Source organism: Phyllostomus hastatus, unplaced genomic scaffold (genome assembly GCF_019186645.2).
Source record: "Phyllostomus hastatus isolate PE091 unplaced genomic scaffold, TTU_PhHast_1.1 phas_contig_477, whole genome shotgun sequence".
Lineage (NCBI taxonomy): Eukaryota > Metazoa > Chordata > Mammalia > Chiroptera > Phyllostomidae > Phyllostomus > Phyllostomus hastatus.
The window spans coordinates 166,051-188,821 of NW_025333889.1; the positions used below are offsets into that span (position 1 = coordinate 166,051).

General features: G+C 66.1%; 1 protein-coding gene across 1 annotated transcript; it reads right to left on the bottom strand.

Annotated features, from left to right (window-relative positions):
• Positions 1–1,057: 1,057 nt before the first annotated feature.
• Positions 1,058–22,755, bottom strand: ATG4B (autophagy related 4B cysteine peptidase). Its single transcript, XM_045845815.1, has 13 exons — positions 22,705–22,755; positions 15,491–15,592; positions 15,273–15,344; positions 13,681–13,779; positions 13,250–13,351; positions 12,638–12,710; positions 10,136–10,215; positions 5,142–5,335; positions 4,693–4,771; positions 4,290–4,435; positions 3,923–3,979; positions 3,449–3,542; positions 1,058–2,520 (listed from the first exon to the last, which is right to left on the bottom strand). Exons 1-13 carry the CDS (start codon positions 22,712–22,714, stop codon positions 2,447–2,449), a joined length of 1,182 nt encoding a protein of 393 aa, XP_045701771.1. The 5' UTR covers positions 22,715–22,755; the 3' UTR covers positions 1,058–2,446.
• Positions 22,756–22,771: the final 16 nt, after the last annotated feature.

The window sequence follows — 22,771 nt, forward strand, 5'->3', positions numbered from 1 at the left end:
GTCGCTCGCCTGCCTGTGTGGGCTGAGCCGGGCCGGTGCCTCTCGAGGGGCCGCAGCTGTTGGGAGGGTGCTGTCTGGGTCCAGGCTGTGCCCCAAGCACCCAGCCTGGCCAGGGCAAGAGCTGAGAGCAGACCCCTCTGAGCTGGGAGGGGCCAGAGCCGGGCAGGACTTTCTCTGGCCTGGATCAGGTGCTGGGGGCAAGGCGGAGGCCGCAGCACAGATACCCCCCACCCCCCCACCCCCCACCGCCGCAGGGCTGTGGGGTCAGAGGTGGGCCAGCTCAGAGGTGGGAGCTGGGCAGAGTCCCACACCACACGTGTGGTCATACCACCCAGCCAGGGCCACGGCAGCAGGTGTGGCTGAACAGCTGTGTGCCCCTGAGCACCGCAGAGAGGCCGGAATAATGGCCCCGAAGACATCCATGTCCTTGTCTCCAGAACTGGCGAATGGCACCTGCACAGCAAAGGGACCATGAGGCAGGCGGCCATCCTGGGCTGTCCGGGAAGGGTCTCCAACGGAGAGAGGGTGGCGGCCGAGGAGCTGGCAGAGGCAGGAGGAACCTGCCCTGCCCACGTCTTGGTTTGACCTCTGCCCTCCGGACCCTGACAGTGTCTTGCTAGAAGCCACTGGGTGTGCAGATGTCCCAGCAGGCGCCAACAGCACTTCCCAGAGGCGGTGCCTCAGGTTCCCAGGCCACTGCCCCCGGGGACCACAGGCATGTGTCCTGCTTTCTCATCTGGCTGTGGTCCCCTCCCCTCACACCGACACCTGAGGGCGGGCCAGGTCTGGGGCACAGTGAGGGGACTGGCTGAGGTACCCCCCTCGTTTTCCTGAGCCCAGTTTCCATGCACCTTTTGCTTTAGCACCACAGGTCAATGCCACAGCGGGCTGGGCTGGGCTGGGCTGTGGCCAGCGGCTCTGCCTGCCCGGTGTGAGGGGGACAGGCTGCCAGAACCCACAGCTCCTCACTGGGACTCGGGGCGTGAGCTCAGAGGATGCCCACTCGTCCGATCATGCAGGACCAGCCTGAGCAAAAGTCGAGACACAGAGACGAGACTGTTTTCTATTGAAACTTATTATTCGCCTCAACCTCAAACTAAGGACGGACAACACTGTCTCCAGTGAGCCTTTTCAAACCACTCGGCTCCCCTTTGGTCAGGCTGTCACCCCTTCCAGCGCTCGCACCCCCCCAGGGGCTGCAGCGAGAGCTCCTGGCCCTGCGGGCTGGGCCGCGCCTTTGCAAGATGCAGCTGGAGGAACGGAGACCACCCAGCCTCCCTCCGGCCTCAGGGGCAGAGGGGGAGAAAGGGAGGGCAAAATAACTTACATCAACAGTGCCCGGGGGCCGGGGTGTCCTCGGCTACCAGGTGGGACCCGCCCACTGTCTCTACACGTGCCGACACCGAGGGCGGGAGGGGCTCCGCAAGGATGGCCCCCGAGTAGAAGACTGCCCCGCCCCCCGAGCCCCCAGGTCCCGGGTCCCACGGAGACCACTCTCCAGGACACGAATTCTGCGTGGGAGCCACACGCTCTGGGCCCGACAGCTGGGTTCAGGGCGGCAGGTGCTGCTGTCTGTCAGTGCTGCGAAGAGTCTGGAAGTGTGTCCAGGTGGCGTGACGAGAGATGGGGTGCCTGCCCTGCACCGCGAGCAGGATTCGCTCCCTAGCCCCAAACCATCTGAAGCCTCAGGGACCAGGAGGGCAGTTCTGCGACCCTTGAAGTCCATGTGAGCCTGGAGGTCGCAGGTGAAGGCAGCTCCCCACCCAGCCGCCAACACCGCCCACCCAGGGGGAGGTGGCGTGACAAGCAAGCGATGGTGCGTGGAAGTCTCAAAATGCCGGAACCAGGAGGCAGTGAGGAAGGTGAGCCCACTCGGGCTTTACCTGCAGCTGGGTCGAGCCACACGTGGGGGGGCGCCTCTGCGCGGCACCAGGCCCCACCCTCTGCTGCTTCTCGCCCCAGAGCCCGGAGAAGCCAGGTCACCCTTCTCGCACTGGGCAGCCCTGGAGGAGCCGTGGGCGGGGCTGCTGGCGGAGGGCGCGCAGGCCCAGTCCCAGGGCCGCGCCTCCCTCGGCCTCCATCCAGTCTTCCTGGACCCAGGACAGGCCCAACAGAAATGCGTGTCTGTCGAGTGACTTCAAACAGGACTTTAATTCCAAAGCTAACCCAGACCGAGAGGCTGCAGGAAGCAGGGTGGAGGCGACGCAGATGCTCCGCGACCGGCCGCTCGCTGCTCCCAGCGGCTCCTGCTCTCCCCCGGGCCGGGCCGTCCCTCCCGCGGGGAGGTCTTGAGCACAGTGCGGCCCCGTCGAGGGCAGAGGCGGCGGGCACGGGCGGCGGGCAGGATGGATAAAAGGCGGTGGCACTGGGCACCCAGAGGCTGGGCTGAGCTCTTGAAGGCGCCTCCAGCAAGAACCAGTCGAGACATCCCCCAACTCCAGGATTTTCAAAGGGACAGGATTTCAAAGTCCTCGTCTTCTGAGTCAAAGAATCTCTCAAGTCGCTCCACGTCAGAAGAATCTGGAAGAAAAAGACAAGGGGCTGCTCTGGGTGTGGCGTGCGGCAAGCAGCTGTGAGTGCACCGACCACACCTGCTGGCCCGCTGGCCCCAGGGCTGGCCCTGGCCGGGGGGCGGGGGGCAGGGGGCAGACGGCAAGAGGACCCCAGGCTGCCCAGGGGAGGGTGGCCTCCAGGTCTGCGCCAGCCAGGTGCTCCACTAGGGCTCTTTCCCCGAGAGGAGGCAGAGCACACACACCTCCAGCCACAGCCCAGGGGCACCTGACGCGGCTGAGGGCGAGGGCCACCAGTCCCAACAGGGGCGCTGGTCTCCATGACAACCCCTGGCCCCCACGTGGTCTCCGGCAGGCAGCCGGCTCTGGCGTCGCCCCCTCGGGCTCTTCCAAGAGAGAAGCCACAACGGGCAGCTCCATCGTCGGCGTCCCCAGCGCAGACTCCGCCCGGGTCCTCACAGGGCCCTTCCCCGAGCGGACGGCGCGCTCTCCACGTGCCACGCGCTTGTTCGGTGGGGGTGGGGGGTCTGTTCGAGGAGGCCTCTGGGCCCAGAGCCACGTGGGGTGGGAGGCAGAGCCCGCCTGTGGCCGCGGTGGCCCAGACGGGGACAGGCTCCCACGAGAGCCCGGCATATTCTGGGTCACACGGAACCTGGGGACCCGTGAGGAGCAAGCCCAGATCCCTGTGCCTGGGGCCCGGGGACCACACGTGGGGGGCAGCACGAGGGGACACTCGGCAGTGTCCCCGGTCCCACGTCACAGGCACAAATCACCAAGCGCCCGCATCTGGGGTTCGTACAGTCTTAGAGGTCAAAACCAAGGGGACAGGGTGTGGGGGGAGCGAGGGGAGGAGACCAGAAACAGCAGACGACACCCGAGCGGGGAATAGGCGGTGCCCGGCGTTCACCCGACAGCTGGTCCTGCGGCCGGGGACTCACCCAAGGACAGGTTCAGGACGTCGGGGCAGGCCAGGTGGGAAGGCTGCTGCTCCACCAGCTCAAACATGGGCAGGGCACCTCCAAGCAGCGACAGCTGTCGGGAACACACAGCTGCTGGAGGCGGTCCGCGGGGCGCAGCCTCCCACCCCGCCCCCAAGGGCCCCCGTGCGCAGGAGAATGCTGACGAGGCGGAGGCGAGGCTTGCAGCCCAGGCCGAGCCGTCCACAGGCAGCCCCCCCCACCCCCGTGTGGAGGCAGCCCTGAGGGCACCCTCGCCGCCCGCCTCTGTCACCCGAGGCTGATGGACGAGGAGACGCACCCTGACCTTCCCGAACAGCGTCGGTCCCCACACCCTCTGATCGCCGTGGAGAAGCGGCAACCACACGAGGGCCACGGGATGCGGTGGGGGGACACGTGGGGGGACAGGTGACGCCCCGGGGACCCTGTCCGCGCAGGCGGGGAGCCACCACCCACCTTCCTGACCTGCTGGCACCAGTCCCCGAAGTCGTCCTCCGTTGCGCAGAAGAAGCCCTGGAAGGAGACCCGCGGTGAGCGCCGGGGAGCGGGCTCCCCCCCCCCCCCCGCACCACTGCCAGGCCGGACAGTCCGCGTGCTCCCTCCTCCAGCCCCCACCCGTGCCCACGGGCTCCGTCAGCGGCTCGCAGCCCGGCCCTCTGGCCCTCTGGCCCAGGTAACGGAGGCTGTGGCCCCGGGCCGGGACGGCAGGCTCAGGACTTGTCCCTGAGCAGCTCAGCAGCGAAGGAGACCGGGGCCAGGTGCCCCCAAGCTCCCGGGTCGCCAGGGCCAGGGGACAACGGGGGGGGGGGGGCAGGGGGCGCACCACGGCGATGGATGGGTCCAGCTCCCCGATGCCCATCCTGCTGGGCGGGTGCCGGCAGTGGAAGCTCTCGTCCGGGATGGAGCGGCTGTCGGTGAACTCCACCGCCGGCTGCGTCGTGTGGGGGTCCAGGTAGATGAGCTCCTCACCTGGGCCGGCGACACGGAAGTCAGAGGATCGGGAGTGCGGGGGGGGCCGGGGGGTACACTTCGGACCCGCCCCTCCACAACCCAGCCGTAGGACGCCAGGATGGGGGCCTGGGGGACGCCGTGGGGGGAAGGCGGGGTGGGATGCGCTGGCACTGGGCAGAGCTGCCTTCAGGTGTGGGGGAGGGGGCGACCTCGAAGACCACGCCCCCTCCCTGGGCTTCCGGCAACCCGGCCATCCCCGGGTGCCCGCCACTCACCCACGTAGCCGATGAAGTAGTGGGCGCTGTTGGGCTTCCCTCCGATCACTCCCAGGGACTGAGGCATCATGAAGCAGCCCTGTGGGGGGGGAGGGGCGGGGGGCTGCTGCGCACGTGGGAGCAGGGGCCCGCTCCCCTGCACTTGGCCTGAGCGGGAGAAGGAGCCCCGCCAGCTCGGTGGTCAGGAAGGGGGACGGGCACCACGCGCCGTGCGCTCAGCTCCATGCCGGAGGCCGGCTGCGGGCAGCGGCCACGGGGGCCCTGGGAGCGGGGAGGCCGGCACACCGAGATCCGGGGTTGGGTTGACTCCACAGAGCGCAGCAACCGGAGGCGGGAGGCAAGGGGAGGGGAGGGCGCGGGGCCGGCGGGAGGGGCGGTCAGAGGCTCAGGACGGGGCCACGCCGGTGACGTGGGAGGGCTTTAACGCAGACCCGTTTCGGTCCCCTCACCTTCAGCGTCTCCACGTAGGCCTCGTTGATGTCCGTGAGCCCCAGGCGCAGGGGGATGAGGAGCACCAGGGGCCTCCACGGGGACGGCCTGGGGGCGACCTCAGCCCGCGGAGGGAAGCCGTTGCAGTGCCCTTGGGAATCCGCCGGGAACGCAGCGGCCCCTGCGCAGGGCAGACTGCTCCTGCACAGCCTCCCTGGGGAGGGGAGAGGGGCCTCGGTGGGCTGGGCAGGGGCAGGTCCCAGCCCGCCCACCAGGAACAGGCGCTCGAGCGGGGCACCCACACGCCAGGGGCTCGCGACATGCTCGGACGTGGGGAACGCAGCGGGAGACTGACCCTGCCGCCCGCAGAGAGTGGGGGCCGGACGTTTCCCATGCACGCTCACGCGAACGTCTCGTGCGAAGTGACACACGCACAGAAAACACTCCAGGACACACACGTGCACCTCAGAGAGGTCCCCCCGACAGGCGCCATGCGGCCCCCGGCCTGGCCAGACACAGCCCCAACCAGGTCCCCAAACTCCTGTGACCCCCCCCCCCAAGCAAGAACACCGAGGAGTGACGGCTCCTTTAAACGTTTGCGCAGCTTGCCTCTAAGGGCACTGGGAGACCTTCACACACGTGAGCCAGGGAACTGGTGGCAGGAGGAGGAGACACACCTGTGGCCAGAGCACAGGTGGCAACCAGCCTGGCGTCTCCACACCGCTCCCCCCGAAGGGGGCGGGGCTCCGCGGGGACGGACGGACGGAGCCGAGGTGGGAAAGGGACGGCGTGGGACAGCCAGGGTCCAGCCGTGCCCAGAAGGGGCAACGCACAGCGCCAGGCCAAGCAGGAGACCAAGGGCTGCCTGAGGCAAACCCCATGCAGACCCTGCTCAGACCCCCCACAGCAGTCTGGGGAGCCAGAGCCATGGCCCCACCGGGGACCGGGGACCGGGGGCCGCCTCCCACAGCGAACTGGGACCCAGCCACCAGGCCGTGCCTGGGTCCAGGTGCTCGGTCCATACGTAACCCTGAGGAACTGAGACGGGACGTGGGACACCCTACTGAGCTGGCCTGGGCTCTTCAAAAACGCCAGCGCTGGGAAGAGCCAGGGAAACAAAACAGAGCTTGCGGGCTAAAGGGGACCACAGAGGCCCGGCCCGCCGGGCTCCGGAGGGCGGCAGAGGCCTGCGAGGGTCGGCGGGAGTGGCTCAGCCTGCGGCTGGGGGCCCTGGCCGTGGGGGTCACACGGAGCGCCCTGAGCCGGCGCGCCCAGGCTGAGGCTGGGCGGAGGGCCGGAGAAAGGAAGTGCTGGGGGCGAGGCTTTCCCCTTTTTAAAGACCCTCTGGCTGCCGAACCTTTCTGCGATGCTGTGGTTTACAAGGAAACACACAGGGTCTGAAACACGTAATGAGTAACGCCCCTTCCCCTACAAACCCTTCTATTACAAAATCCTAAGCACGTAATTCTGTAACATGTCACACTCATGCGCACACCGTGTGACACTGTAGGTGAAACGTTCAAAAGAAAACTGAAGTGTCCCCAACAGCACCCCGACACGTGCAGGCGTCCCCGAGGCCTGTGCGGGGTGCTGCTCTGCCTCGCACGGCAGGCACAGAGCCTTCCGGGGGCCTCGGGGCCTCCTGTCGTTAACGAGAGGGCTGAGGAGCCCTGAGCCCTGCCTGGGGAGCAGCTGACGGAGCTGAACCGCCAAAGGCCGATGGTTCCATCGGTCACCGCTACGTCACGCAGCCGACAGAAGCCCGGACGAGGGGTCCAGGGAGCCTCAGGGGTGAGGGGCAGACACGTGGAGACCCCGGGAGAGAGGCGGCAGGGCAGGGCGGCTCCCCCGTCTGGCAGTCCCTGAGCTGCATCCTGTACGGGGAGCCTGTGATCTCGGGAGCAGCACGCTTCGCTAGGTTGTGCGGGCTGCCCTGGCACACAGCCCGAGGCGGGACCTCACTCCAACTCACAGCATCGGGTCAGAAGCCCAGGTTCCGTCTGACGTGGGGAGGGGTGCAGCCTTGCAGGTAGAGCCCCTAACCTGTGGGGTCCGAGGCCGCCCTCAGGTAGCTGGCGTCAGCTGGGTGGCGGCAGCAGGGGAGCCCACACATCGGAACTGGGGTCCACAGCTCACCTTCGCACTCGGGAACACAGACTCCTGCGCGTCCTCCCCGTCCCCGGGCACCTGCGGTCTCCCTCCGCCCCTGCCGCTGCCGTCCCCGCTGCCGCTCTGCTGGGCTCCCCCCGTCCACCCCGCGTCCCCCTCCCAGCCTGGAGGTGTCCGCGCATCTCCTCCACTCCCACTCTCCACCATCCGGCGCCAGGCGGGTGCAGGTTTCCCCCGAGTTCAGGAGGCGTCGAAGCGTGATCTCCGTTTCGGTCTGCTGGCCTGACCTCCTGCCACCCCAAAACCGAGGTCTGAAACCTGCAGGGAGTCCGGTTGTCCTTCCTGGCTGCTCTGCACTCGGCTCACACGCACGCGCTCTGCGCGGCACTCCAGCGCGGGCTCGCTCTGCCCCAGAGTCCTCCAGGCGTGACGAGGCGCATCCGTCACACTCTCCCCTGTGCTGCGGCTTTGGTTCTCCCTCCCGCAGCTCAGCGCGCCCCCCGCCCCGTGTGAGGCACCAGCGTCTCTGCATCTCCCGAGCTTGAGGCTGTGCCAGGAGAACATCTGCCTGCCGACCGGCCGACTGTCTTTCCCCGTCTCTCGGGAACCACCAGCCTTGCGGGCCGGCTGGAAACGGGCCGAGCCGGGCCGCTGCCCGGGACTCACAAGCCAGCAGGCAGCCTGGGGTGTCACAGTGGTCCTGCTGCCAGCAAACGGGCTCGCCCGTGTCCCAGGTTCCCATCTGTAACTGCCCAGGGCTCCCTTAACATTTTCAACTTACTCACTTAGACTCTTTTTCTTCCCGTGACAAGTGAACAGTACGTTCCCTTTCCTGACCCCTGACCCCAGGTCTCAGACTTCTGGGCACAGTCTGGCGGCGGAAGGCGAGGCTGCAGTGAGCAGCCTCCCTGCGCGAGCAGGTTATCCTCACGCTGCCGCTGGATGCTCGCAGAAGTTTCTCTTCCTTCCTGCAGTGTGGAAACGCCCCCAGGAACACGTGTGTTTCACACACGCCTGACGGCTAACACTCGGGGTTCTGCAGACTCACGTCTCCCTCCACCTCTGCTCAGATGCTGCACTGTGCCCGCCCCACAACTGCCGCTGCTCCGCTCCTGCTCCTGCTCCCGCGGTCGGCCCCACGCACACCCGTCTGGACCACACCGGGGCTCGGTCTGCGCCGTGGCCAGACGGCCTTCTTCCAGCTGCGACGTCTCCCTGGACCCCGGGAGCCCCAGCCACCTGCTGTGCTCTCATGGGCTGACTCGACCCGCACTCAGCGCTGTCAGGGCCGGCGCTGGGCGCCCTGGCGGGCCCTCAGAGGACGAGGGGTGGGCGGGTGCACGGGGTCCCCTCGCCTGGCAGGCTTCCTCTAACATCTGAACGGGGACACTCAGCCACCTCTCCCCTTGAGAGGGGCTGGTGAGACTTGTGACACCAGCGAGCGTCTCTCAGAAGGCGGCACTGTTTCTCCACCCCCTGCTCCGCAGCCCCCGGGCCCCCCTCCCCCGCCTGCGGCCCGCCGGCTCGGAGCCAGGCACCAGACAAGCAGCCAGCCCGTCCCCGTCCCGCTGCAGCCCAGGCCCTCCTCTCCAGGGCGCCCGTGGCCAGGAGCAGGCAGCACCCGCTGCTCAGAGTCGCCTCTGCTCCCTCCGCGGCTGAACTGTCCCGGGGGGAGGGGGGGGGGGCGCGAGACGGGGCCCTGGCCATGGCCTGGGAGCCTGTCAGAGATGCAGGCCAGGCCCTCCCCAGAGCCAGACCCCCGAGCTCCTCTGACGAGCCCAGGGTCGTGTCTCCTCGCAGCTCCCGCACCACCAACCTCAACAACTGCGACCCCAGGAGAGGCCCGAGAGGGCCCCCCGCCCCCCTGCAAGGGACGGAGGCTCTGGGAAGCTGCGTGTCTCCTGCCCCTTCCTGGCCACTGCCCCAGGGCCAGCAGCCAGCGGTCTGAGGCCGGGTAGGACTAGACCCTGGAGTCGGCGAGGCGGACCCCCCGGCGCTGCGAGGGAGGGAGGGAACTGTGGCGACGGAGCGCCGTGCGGCCAGGCTGAGAGACACGGCGACGTTCTCACCGACAGGGGACGACGCCACGGTGCCGCGTGTTTTCTGAGGGAAACCCCCGAGGAAGGAAGGGTGTGTGAAGGGCAGTGTGGGCTGCTTCTGAGCAGTAACATCGAGCGAGTTCCCCCTTCTTTGCATTTCCGAACTTTCCCGGGCTTCAAAGACATTTCCAGAAGCAGAACGAGAGGAGGCAGAAGGAAGGGCAGCCTTCTGTCACGCCCCCAGCTTGCCCCCCCGCCCCGGGGAGACAGCACTGCTCGGGGGCGAGGGCGCTGCCAGGGCCCTCGGAGCCGCAGAAGCCAGGGCCGCTTTTTGCTAAGAAGCCACACCCCTGGCTCCCCAACCCCGACAGCACCCCCGGAGCGGGGCCCCAGCGCCCGGTGGGGAAGCAACACCCCCGTGCGCCAACATGCACACTCGTGGCCGCACGCCATGCCGGTGGCCGCACGGGCAACACTTGCTTCTACACAACCCTGTGCGCCCAGTTCCTTCAGGTTTCCAGGGGATCCTTCCGGAAAGGGGCACAGCTGCGTCCCTGCTCCATGCTGTAGTACCTCAGCCCGAGAGGGTGGCGTTGGGAGGTTGTCCCTGTGCACCACGCCCATGAGCGCAACTCAGCAAGGACAAAAACCGCACGGGGTGCCCAGCAACCCCGCTCTGCAGAAAGCCCGGGCCCCTCCCTGTCACCTGGTCCTCTCTGTGAGGAGAGCTGGGGCCCCCGGCCTCTGCTCGGGGGGCCCGGCTGTCGGGCAGACTCCCAGGCAGGGCGCTGGGAGCCCGGCCGGGGCGAGTGCTCAGTGGCCACTCCCGAGTCCCGTCCATCCTGACCCTGCTTTCCCGCACTTACTGATGTCTTCCATCACCACCGTGTTGTCCATGGCTACGTGGACGGCCAGGGCGCTCCACGTGTCGAAGACAGCGAGCTTCCTGCCAGAAGGGGGAGGACACACGCATGAGCGTTCACGGTGCGCGGGGTCTGCTCTGCAGCACACCATGGGGGGCGGGGGGGGAGGACCGAGGCCTAGAGGCGTCAGTGCCACAGGCAGGGACAAAGCCGAGGCGGGGACCTGTCCCCCGCCGGGGCCCAATGCCCCTTCCAGGACCCCCGTGTCCCCGCAGAGAGGGGTCTCTGCACAGCAGTCGCTTGGTGGCGCTGCGGCCTGAAGGCAGGCAGAGGCGGGAACCAGAACACGGGTGGGGCTGCAGACCGCGGGCTCCCCAGCGCAGGCAGGCCCAGCCCCAGCCCCAGCCCCGCGCTCTGTGCCCCGCGCTCTGTGCCCCCCCCACTCTGTGCCCCCAGCTCTGTGCCCCCCGCGCTCTGTGCCCCGCACTCTGTGCCCCCCGCGCCCTGTGCCCCCCCGCTCTGTGCCCCCCACGCTGTGCCCCCCGTTCTGTGCCCCCCGCCCTGTGCCCCCCCACTCTGTGCTCCCCGTTCTGTGCCCCCCGTTCTGTGCCCCCCACACTGTGCCCCCCGCTCTGTGCCCTGCGCCCTGTGCCCCGCGGCCCCCGGACACGCTGAGCTGAGGCCCCAGCTGTGAATGCCCGAGGAGCGGCAGTCCCGGACCTCCGGCTCTGGAAGGAGCGCGGGTTCTGCCACCAGAAGCACAACAGGGGTGGGAGCCTGTGGGCGGCTCTGGGGTGTAGGGGAGGTGGGCTCCCCACAGAGGGAGGCCCTGCTGGGCCTAGGGACACAGTGAGGAATGTTGGGGTGACCACACAGAGCCCCACTGGGGGAAGGCCAGGCAGGATACCAGGGGAGCACCTTCAGGGCCACCCGGCCGCCTGCTGCCCACCCCGAGGGCCGGGTGCCACGCGGAGACACACTGGCCCATGATAGACAGAGCCCTGCGGGAGGCTGACGTTCGGGGCGGGGGGGGGGGGGGCGGGCGAAGGGCCCAAGGCGCCGTGTGCCAGGAGGTGCACAAGGCAGCCGGCCGCACCCGCCATCACTGGGGAAGCTGGGGCATGCGGAGAAGAGGAAAGGGTGGCCGACTTCTAAGCGTGAAGATGACTCCCGCTGCTGTTGAAAAGGCACCCCGGGGCGGCACAGAGAAGGGAGACCCTCAAGGAGGCGAGGGGTGGGGCCCGGACCCGGGCGAGGCCCGTGAGGCGAGGCACGCCACGCAGCCGTGTCGGGAGAGCAGGGTCAGCTCGGTCCCAGGGTCCGGCCTGCAAGCTGGGAGGAGGGGCCGCCCCCACTGTGGGAGGAGCAAGCAGGCTGGGTGGGGGCGGGTCTGCCCTGCGTCCAGGCTTTTCAGCTGACCAGCTCCCTGGACGTTCAAGATACTAGGTGAGTGTCTCGGTGCGACAAGTCAGCCCTGATTCACGACTCTGGGAGCTGAGAGGGAGTCACCAACTGCAAAAGCCGGGCGTGGACAGCGCAAAGGGAAGTGGCCACAGGCCCGAGACAACGCCCGCAGTGCCTGCAGGTGGGAAGGGGGTGCGGCAACAGACGCAAGGTGGTGGCAGGGGGACAAAGGGCTGGAGAGCGTGGCTCTGGGGCCCAGGTTTCCAAGGACAGCACGTGCCTGTGCCGAGAGCTCCTGCCTGGTGGCTGAGTGGGGACAGAAACTCGGCCTCCAGACAGGACAGGGTTGACAGCGACCTTGATGCAGCTGCTCTGGGCAGCACGGGGGAGGAAAGCAGGAAGTGAGTCATGCACGACGGAAGACCTCACGCAGGCCCCACAGGCAGACACGCACACGGGCCCTGCTTCCAAGGCAGGCAGTGCCAGGCCCGGGCCCTACAGGGCAGGCGGGGACGCTGCGTCAAGCCAGGGCTGGGCACGGGGACAGAGAAACAGTGGCAGGCCTGGGGACCCACCGGAAGTGGGACGTGTACGAGGAAGAGTGTACGGGAGGACGGCAATCAGCCCAACGAGGGCGGCTGGGCAGGGAGGCAACCACCCCCGGGGACGGGTGAGAAGGGCCATCCCAGGAGGTCACCTCTGGGTGCCTGCGGGAGTGCCCTGTGGGGACCGGGAGCAGACAGGCAGGGGACGGGGGCCTAGGCGGGAGGCTGAGGTTTCGAGGAGGGGGAGGCGGCCAGGACAGGGCAGAGCCCCACAGCGCCTGCAGAGGGGCAGCCCTCCCCGACCGTCGACCCCCAGCTGCTGCGCCGGGTGGGCCCACCCACCGACAAAGAACAACGGCTCCAGCCGATGGGCGCACCCCATTGTGGGTGCGGGTATTCATCCTACAGGAAATCTAGGTTCCGATTTGCAAGACCACGTGGATGGTCGCTGCTGAGGACCCTCCCGCGGCCCTGCAGCGCCAGGCCTGGGGTCTGAGCACGTCCACCCCACCTTGTTCCCACAGACACGGGGCGGGGGGCACAAGGTCGCACGTACTTGAGAACCTGGGCAACCGTGTTGGGCCCGTACCACTGGCCGATGGACTTGCCCTCGCCAACTCCCATTTGCGCTGCAGGGAACAGATTCGGTTAGCGGCACGCACGTCCCGACCCCGACACCCTCCCCAGCCTCTCACAAGAGGCGGGTCCCAGTGGCAGGAGGACCAGGAAGCCCAGACAGGCCGGCCCAACTCTGCCCCTGGCCTGCGCCGACGGACACCAGGCTGCCTGCTCCAGAGGGACACGCGAGGCCTCAGGGTCTGCCCTGCACCACGACTCCAGGACTGAGTGGCCAGGGCTCCAGCCACTCGGTGGGGAGCGGGGCTGAGAAGCAAGGGGACTCGCTGAAGTCAGAGCCATGTTTCTACCTCCCCCCATGCCCGGGAACGGGGTGCTCGTCACAAGCTGGACCTGCCTCAGCGAGGGAGCAGCGCAACCCCCTGCCCGAGTCCAACCCGCAGAGGCCGGGAGGAGCAGCCGGGCCACCCTGGGGCCCGGGGTGGGGGCAGGCCTCCTGCCGCGTACACACAGGACACAGGGAAGCTCTCGGGACACCTGAGACCGGCCGCCCTCGTGACAGCAGGGACCCCGCCCCGCCCCGCCCGCCCACCTATCTGGTGGATGGAGTAGTGACTGTCCTTCCGGTCGATGAACGCGTTGAGGACGTGGAAGTAGCTGTCCGGCTGCCTCTTCCGCTGCGCCCACCTCCAGTCTAGCGGAGACAGGGCAGAAGCGCGGTTTTGCCCGATGGGACAGAGCCGCCCGCGCACTGTGGACACTCGCGACGCAGAAAGCACCCCCGCTGCTCTGAGCCTGGCTCAGGTTCAAACCCAGGCTCCCCAGGACTCCAAAGATGCCAACACAAATCCATGCAAGAGGCAAACAACGGCTTCAGAGCTTTAAAGAGAACTTCCGACAAACAGGTGCCAGCGTTCTTTAAAGCCACTCCTGTGAGTCGCTGGAAGCCAGCAGGTCGCTGAAGCAGACCGACCCCTCACCTCCGTCTGACCCCACCCCACCCCCGTCCCCGGCGTGACTCACCTCGGCCCAGGTGCCGGCACAGCAGGGCCTGGGCGAAGATCATCTGTCCGCAGCGGAGCATGCAGCCCCAGCCCGTGTCCGAGGTGGGGCCGGTGCCCCCTGTGGTGGTGGCAGAGAGAGTGGGCTCACCGTCAGGGGGTGGAAGAGACCAGACCACGCTGGTCACCCCGAGTGGCAGGCGTCAGTGCCGTCTCGGCCACGCCCACCCCCTAGCGCCCGGTGGTGCGGAGGACCCACCGCGGGAAGTTGAGATGTCCCGACAGCCCTCCCCAGTGGGCAGACCCCGTGGACGAGCCACAGAGAAGCACGGTGTCTGGAAACCACGAGCAGACCCTGCGCCTGCGAGTCCTCGGGCACGCAGACCACGGCGCAGGGTCAGCGCCGCGAGGGGGAGGGGCTCGGGGGCAGCAGGGAAGGCGCGCCTGCCCTCAGCCTGTCCGCGGTCCATTCACCCGCCAGCACCAGACTCCGACCCTGGGCTCGTGGCAGCACGCGCACGGTGACACAGGCCCACGCACACAGGAAGTGCCCTGAGGTCCTCAGCAGCACCAAGGCCCGGGCCCGCCGGCAGGGACCCAGCAGACTCGGGCAGGTGCTCAGCATGGCGCCCGTCACCCCCACCCCACCCACCAACCAGCCACGTCCGGGCGGAGGGAGGAAACGCCGCGCTGGCCTGCAGGGCCGGGAGCCCCCCATTCCCCGACGGCGGTGCCAGGCCACGCGGGGCTCCCGGGCAGCCCGTCCCCCTTCCCTGCACGCAGACGCCGGCCTGCAGGACGGCGCCGTCCCCGCCGGCACCGCGCAGCACACCGCAACCGCACCCCGCCCCCAGGGCCGAGCAGAGCGGCCTCGGAGCAGGTGTGCAACCAGAGCAGGGTGCACCTGACAGGTCACACACTTCGAGAGGCACCCCAGGGGACACTGGCCTGGTCCCCCCGTCTCAGTGTCCTGAAGACGCGCTGGAGGTGCTTCGTGCCCCCCGCCCCACTTCGGGAGAACACAGGAACCGAACCGAGACGAGACCAGGCGAGGAGGCAAAGCCCCCGGGCCCAAACTCCGGTCTCCGGTGCTCCGGCTGCAAAGGCCAGGCCAGGCCGGCCCCCAACGCCTGTCCTCCTCCGGGCACAAGGAGGGAGCAGCACTTCCAGTGGAACGTACCTGAGTGCCACCCGCCCTGTCCGACGGCTCGCCCACAGCCCAGCGTGGACACACGGGAGAAGACGGGGGGCAGAGCCCTGCGGCCTGCAGCCCCCCGGACCCGCGCCCCGGACCCAGGACAACGCTCAGACACAGAAGCCAGCGAGAGCCCCCGAAGCGCCTCGCCACTCCACGGCCACGGTCTTCCACGCTGGCACTGCCAGCCGTGGCCGACCCCGATCTCAGGCCCACGGCGGAACGGTGACTTGTGATTGGGGAAGCGCTGCCAGGAGCCCCCGGTGCCCCAGAGCGTGGGCAGGGCCTCGGCAGCCTGGCCCCCAGGGGCTGCCGGGAGCTCGGGCACGAAGGGACCAGTGCTGGGCACACCCGAGTCAACCTGCCAGCCCCCCTAAAACGTGCCCGTTCCCCTGCACGCCGCGACAAACAGGACTCACCGATGGCTGGGAAGTTCTTCCGGTACGTAAACCACAGTCTAGACGCCACGTCGGATAAGATCTCATCCTTTTCTAGAAAACGTTCAAGAGAAAAACCACACACACACAGCCTGAAGCACCACAGCGCGGGCCCCAGAAACTTAGCAGGCGACTGCCACCCCCACCCCACGGTCCGGGAGCCCGAGCGCCGGAGGGCGGCCGCTCCCGCACGCCGGTACCTGTGAACACGCTGTACTTCCTGCCCAGTATCCAAACGGGCTCCGAGGTCTCCGGGAAATCTTCAAACTCGGCAAATCGGAGTGTGTCATAGGTCAGAGTAGCTGTTGAAATTAGAGACACACATCGATCGAATTTTTATAATTTCGTGAAATAGCATCGCGATCATTTACTGCACCTCTGTTTTAAAAAATTGCGCGACTCGGGGTCACCCAACAACCGCAACTGACGGACCCCACGGCCCGACCCGGCGGCGCTCGGGGAGAGGTGGGGACCAGGCTGCCAGGCCTGCCCCTCCGCCGCCTACGCCTTCCGGACTCCGGCCAGAGTCAGTGCCGCAGACCCCGGGTGGGAAACCACTGGGGGCCAGGCCCGGGGGGAAAGTGAACACAAAAACAAAGCCACCTCTTTAAACACCCGCTTTACCACTACAGTGTTTAAACCCAAAGGGCTTTAAAGTAGAACGAAACCCCACCTCCAGCCTGGGTGCCGGGTGCCAGGCTGGCGGAGGTGGACTGGGGGGGGGGAGTTGGTGGGGGGGAGGCTTCCACCCCCATCCCGGGTTCACCAGGCCATGCCGGGGCGCTGGCCCAGAGCCGTGATGCAGGGAGACGCTTCCGGGGCAAGGAACCCCAGCCCTCCCGGACACTGGGGGCTCCAGGCCTCCACAGGCCCTTGGGAGGGAGCAGGTAGCTGCAGGGGGCAGGGCACAGACTCCCGGGTGGGGCGTGAGGCCCCAGAAACGGAGAGGACCCTGCCCTCCCCCGAAGGTCCGGGTGCCGAAGGCAGGGAGCCCAGGCTCCTGCTCGTCGGCGAGGCCGCCGGACGGGCGCGGGCGCAGCCGCGGGCGCAGCCCCCACCGGCAGCACCCCCTTTCACAGGAAGCGCGCGGAACGTGGGGTCTAGCCGCCCCACTGCCACGCTGACGAGGCGTGAGCCCCGCCTTCCTTCCAGGGTCCCTCCAGCCCCGGGGCCCCGGCCGAGGGGGCGCGGCCTGGCACCGAGCCCCCCACCTGCGAGGCGGGTGCGCCAAGTGCACTTCGGCGCCCCGTCCCTGCAGCTGCGCCTCAGAGAACCCCGACACTGGACGAGTTTCTCCCAGATCTTTTTGTTTAGATCATTTTCTTAAGATTTTATTTGTTTTATTTGTAGAGACAGGGGAAGGGAGGAGGAAAGAGATAGAGACATCAATGTGTGGTCGCCTCTCGTGCGCCCCCTACTGGGGACCTGACCCAGAACCCAGCCACGTGTCCTGACTGGGAATCAAACTGGAGACCCTTCGGTTCGCAGGCCCGCGGCTCAGTCCACTGACCCGCACCAGCCAGGTCTCCCAGATCTTAACTTACTTTTTTTGACAATAGCTCCACCTTTTGGTAAAAATGATATATGCTATTTATTCTTTTTTAAAAAGGAAAGAAAAAAAGAGAGAGAAGAGAAGGAAAGAGGAAGGAGAAAGGGAAGGAAAAACCTACAGAAATGCTGTGGGAAGTCGCCTGCAGCCTCACACCCAGCCAGGCCCATCCCTCCGGGCGTCTCTCTGCACAGGCCTGCGAAGGGGCCGCAGCACACCTGGGGCTGCTTTCCTCGCCTCTTCCTCGCCACGCGACGGCCGGTCCCCAGAATCACAGCTCCCTCGAGGCCTCCTGTCTCACCAGGTACACGCGGCATGAGTGCCCACGCCACAGGGGACTCCAGGCCCTGCTGGGTGGGCCTGATGCCGGCCAGCACCCTGCTGGTCCTTCCGTGCTGGGCACAGCCCCAGGAGGCGGCAGGGCGGAGTGCTGGCGCCAGGCGCTCACAGGCTGCAGGCTCCCGAGCCACTCGCGGTGCCTCTGGGGTGGCGAACAACAGGCTGTCCTCACCTCAGGCCACACAGGGACCCTCCCCAGGCCGCAGAGGGCTCCAAGGTCGGCGGTGTCACGGGGTGGGAACTACAGCCCTAAAGGGAAGTACTCTGCTCCACCAGAACCGGAACCAGCGCACAGCAGAGCCCCCGTCACAGGCCGGGAGAGCAGCGTGCGGACCCGCCGGGTCCTCGGCCACGGAGGCTGGCCCGCGTGACTCGGGGTTCTCAGGCCGGGGGGACCCAGCCCCAGCTCCGCCTTCCCGGGGTCCCAGGAGCCCTGCGCTTCCAGAGCAACCCCCGCTGCCCAGAGGGCCCCGCAGGACAGCAGACCGGGACCTCACGGCTCCACCTCGCCTGTCTCTGGGCTCTGTGTCCACGGTCAGGGCCGACCAGGCTGCTCGGGGGCGGGAACAACGACGTGACGCAAACGCACAGTGTGACGTCAGTGTGACACACGTCTGCCCTCCTGCACAAGGCCGCCTGTCTCTGCACGTGGCCGTGGGAGCTGAGCCGGGGTGAACGACAAGTCCGTCTCCTCAAGGAGCCGACGACACTCCCTGCCTGCCCGCGCCGTCCCCGCGGCACCCCACACCCCAGCCCCAGCCCCCGCCGCCTTCCGAGGCACACAGCCTCCAGGCACAGCGTCCTCTCGAGGAGGAGGAGGGTGCTGACGACACCTGTCTGACCCCCGCCGACCACACCCCTCGCCTGCTGGGGCTGGGACACCCCCCTGGCGCCCGGGGCCTCCCGAGAGGCAGCGGCTACGTGCCTCCAAGGCACGGGCGAGCGCCGGGCTCCCGGGCGAAGAGCTCCCCTGTGGCCGCTGGCACACGTCCGAGGGCCACAGCGTCACAATGCCCTGGCGCGTCTGCGGGGTCACTCTGGCCCCTGAGACACTCCTCGGAGAGCTAGCTTCCCCCACGAGGAAAATGAGGGGAAGGGAGGGAAAGGCTCCTTCCGAAAGGGGGGTGACAGGGGACAAGGCCTGAGCAGCTCTGAAGTTGCGGGGTCCGCCACAAGTTGTGGGGTGTTGCATTTTGGCAAAGTGCAGAGCGAGCGCATTCCTTAGGGTTGTCAGCAGCACTACAGGCACCCGAGCCCACTTCAGAGAGACGGCAGCGGCAGGTGTTCCGCGAAGCTTGACCACGTCACCGGGTGTCCCGCCCCAACTAAGAAAATTACAGGCTGCGTGGCTTCAGACTCTTGACCGCGGGGGGCCAAACGCCAGCCAGCAGACCAGGCGCTCACAGGGCGTGAGGCTCAAACCGCTCTCGGGGGAGCAGTGTGGACGGGCGCGGCGCCCGGCGGGGGTCTGGAGCCTCTCCGCCCCCATGCGCAACACTTCAGGCCTCGTGGGGCCTCTGCCTGCCTCCCCGAGACGGCCTGCTCATTTCCGTCCACGGCCCCATTACAACGTCACCCTCTTTCCACACAATGTCACGTTGTTTATGAAGCCGCCCCATACCTCCCTGGGTCAAGGGCTCCAACCTGGAAATGAGCACCAGGCTCTAGACCCCCCGGCCTCGACCTGAGTCTGAAAGGAGACGGCACGCAGGAGAAGCCAGGTGCAGAGGCATCGCCCAGCGCACGCAAGAGGCCCTTTGGGGAGCACCTTCCCCTCTGGTCCCCAGAGTGCCAGACACCTGACCTTCCACATCTTCCCGGGATACGCCTGGTCACGCCCGGAAAAGGACGCGGACAGCCCTTTATTAGCATGGTGACTCCATCAGAAAACAGCTCGACCTAACTTCATTAATCTGACAGAAAAACGGGTCCTTGTGCTCATGCAGTGCAACCGGCTTCTCTGCCCTCGGCACCACCCCACTGTCGCTTGCCCAGGGAGAAGCACGGGACACCCAGCCACTGGGTTTCCCGAGAGCTCATCGCGCCGCATCAGGGGTACTTCCCCCAACACCTCTGCATTCTGAAGGATCACCCTTCGTAAATAAAATCAAAAGGAGGGGCCTCCCTTTCCTTTAGAAGATGCTTCTTTTCTTTTTTGAAGGTTTTAATTTATTCTTAGAAAGAGGGGTGGGGAGAGAAACTTTGATGTGAGAGAGAAACATCCATCGGTTGCCTCCTGCGTGTGCCCCAACCAGGGACCGGACCCGAAACCCAGGTGTGTGCCCTGACTGGGCATCAAACTGGCAAACTTTTGCTTTGCGAGACAACGTCCAACCCACTGAGCCACATTGGTCAGGGTCAGAAAACACTTCTTTAGAATAACAGGTTTGTAAGCAGCTATTTTTTAAAACTCCAAATACTGCGCTGGCTGGTGTGGCTCAATGGACTGAGCACTGGCCTGAGACGCCACCAAGGGTCGCTGGTTCAATTCCCGGTCAGGGCACGAGCCCGGGTTGCAGGTCGCCAGTGGGGGGCGTGTGAGAGGCAACCACACACGGATGTTTCTCTCCCTTTATCCCTCCCTTCCCCTCTCTCTAAAAATAAATAAAAACTTTAAAACCCCAAATACTTCATATAAAGATGCTGGTGGTGGACTTCTGAACTTGAAGAAAAAGGAAGGGAGGGAGGGAAGACAAGGAACAGAACCGGGAACTTGAGTGACCCCAGGAGACCAGCAAACATTGCTTCAAGGGCCACAGGGGCCAGGCCCCCACGGTAACCCTCCCTGCGCAGCCCAAGCAGCGCTTCTCACTTGCCGGCACCGGGTGCCGGCGGACCCGGCTTGTGCTACACACAGACTCTGCGACCGAAGTGCTTACCAGACAGGAACACACACGCTGTTCCTCAAGTTCTGCTCCTCCGGCCACCAACCGCCAACCACGTACACGGCAAGACGCACCGTGACGCACCGGAGACGCGAGCAGAAGGGCCACGCTGGCTTCGAGGAACAGAGAGCGTGGCCACCGAAGTGCCGGGCCTGCCAGGTCCTCGCACCGGGGGTGAGCTCCGACGGCAGTGGGGGAAGCTGGGGCAGACGACAGGCAGCCTGCCGCCTGCCGCCGCCGCCTTTCGGAGTCCCGCGCCGCTCCTCCCTGGTTCCCTCTTTGCCCCCACACTCAGGCCCTCGGGGGCCTCACCGGAAGTGGCCTTCTGCACACTTGAATGTCCAGGCCAGGTCTACGCCCTTCGTTCCAGCCCGTGGACCCAGGGCTCCGCAGACATCACGATGTGAATGTCCGACAGGCACCTCACAGCAACACGCACAAACCGGCTCCCGACGGCTCCCCACCACGCAGGACACCCCCCAAGTGTCCCCGTGCCATTTCTGACCTCAGGCCACACACCACAGCACCGTCTCCGCTCCTCCCCTCCAGCCACACCCCTCACCACGTCCGGTGCACACACAACCCTATCGTCTGGACCGGCAGGACACCCAGAATTCAGCCTCCTCTCCCGACCCTGACCCGGCCATCCAGCCGCTCACCTGGCTCACCTCAACAGCCTCCTGGCTGGCCTCCTGCTGCTGCCCTGCCTCTCCTTAGCACGTTTTCAAAAGAGCAGCCAGAGCGAGGCTGCCACGCACACCTACGTTCTCGTCACGCCTCCTGTCGAGCCTTGCAGAGGGTCACCATCTCCTTCGGGACAGACACGCACCTAAGTCCAGGACCCGGCGAGGCCCCATGCTCGGGCCCACGGCACCGCTCGGCCTCCAGCCCCCGCTTCCCCCAGCCCCCCGCCGCACCCTGGCCGCACTGCCTGCTCGCTGCTGCTCGAGCACCGCACGCCCTCCCTCCTGCACTGCTCCGGGGCTCAGTCAGACGCGCCTCTGCAGTGAGACCCTCCTGGGCACACTGGCTCCGAGCTCAAGCACGCCCCGGCCAGGCCCACGTCACTTTCGCGTGGCACGTGCCACCGGTGTCACGCCTGGAATGTCAGGCAGGGCATGGTTTTGGTCTCTTTTGTTCACTTCTCTGGTCCCAGGGTCTAGAACAATGCCCCACACAAACCTCCCGCACAATAACAACTGTCGTTTACAGAACGGATGACTAGGAAAACAATCAGGAATCTCGTGACACTTGGCCGAGGAAGGCAGACTCCGTAAGGGCTGTGGGGGTCAGGGCAGGGCCACCAGTCACCCCTGCAAAGACGTGTCCGGTCAGAGGAAGACGCCCCACCACACCCTGCAGACGCTGCATGCGCTTTTATCAGCATCGGCCCAGGCCTCCAAACGCAAACGCTGTATCACGTGTCTGCTCCTAACTTTAACGAGACAATTTTCACATCTGAGATAATAGGACCGACATTAAACTGTTTTCCACCTTAACCAAGTCTCTCACGTGAATGACTTTTGGTATCTAGCAGTAATAACCTAAAAGAAAGTGGAAAAAAATGAAAGAAAGTGACCAAGCAAATAATGCTATTCCTTCACTACCCCATGCCCCAGCAAACGGTTCAAAAGTGATTGATACTTTTTATTTTTCAAACGAACTTCACAGAAAATAGGTGTGGTTAACAGGATGAGAGTCAGGGCTAATGTTTCTTCCAGCCACCCAACATTCAAGGGAAAAATGCCACAGATCTTTGAAATACATCTACTTTACAGTTCCCAAACTGAGATTTAAGGAAATACATGTTACAGCTGCCAGGAAAAGCAAAGCAAAGCAGAAACGATGTGACAGGTGGAATCAACCCAGATGAAAGTCGTCTTTGCGGGGCGGGGTGGCACTTGAAGGCAAGGCACTCCCCACGGAAACGGAAGAATTAAAACTGCTGTGGGATGAAAAAAAGCGCGGGGGTAGAAATGCTTTCCAGGCTACTGGACAAAGATTCAAAATACCTTGCCAGCAAAAATTAAGGAGCAGAAGCATGATGAGCCAGCCAGGAACACCACATACACGTATGTTCGCGTACGTACACGCCCCTACTCTGCATTAGAACGCCAAGAAGTTAAGACAGGCGATGGCTTCACATTCTACCTTCCATCACAGAAAAAGTCGTCTATTGCTTACTGAATAAAAACCAAAACAAGGTGCGGTGTAGAGTACTGCTTCTCGCCTCCAGCCTACCAACCTAACTTCAAAAAGTTAAACAGTCCCAGCGGGGCGGCGGCAATAGCTTCCCAAGACCGCCGTTTCAGGACCCAGCTCCGCCCGAGCCCCTGGCGGCGACCAGCCCCTCCCTACCACCCCCGAGGCCGCGCTGCCCCTTCTTGTCCGAGCCGGCCTTGGGCAAGCCGGGGCGGTCACCTGGGCGCTGCAGCGGACTGGACAAGCGCCGAGACCCGCAAACACGGGACTGTCAGATCCAAAGCGGCCTCCCCACGGACACAGCCCCTGCCCGTTCCACCCGGGGCCGCAAGTCGCCCACCCGCCTCCCCGCGCCCAGGCCGCTCGGGGAGAGTCCCCAGCGCCCGAGGTACCCGGCGAGCCCCTTCCGCGGATCCCTGACGCCCCGGCAGGCCCTTACCTGCGTCCATCTTCCCTCTCCGGCCGCCCACTGAGCGCCTTGTCGCTCCGACGGGGCCGCAGCGCGA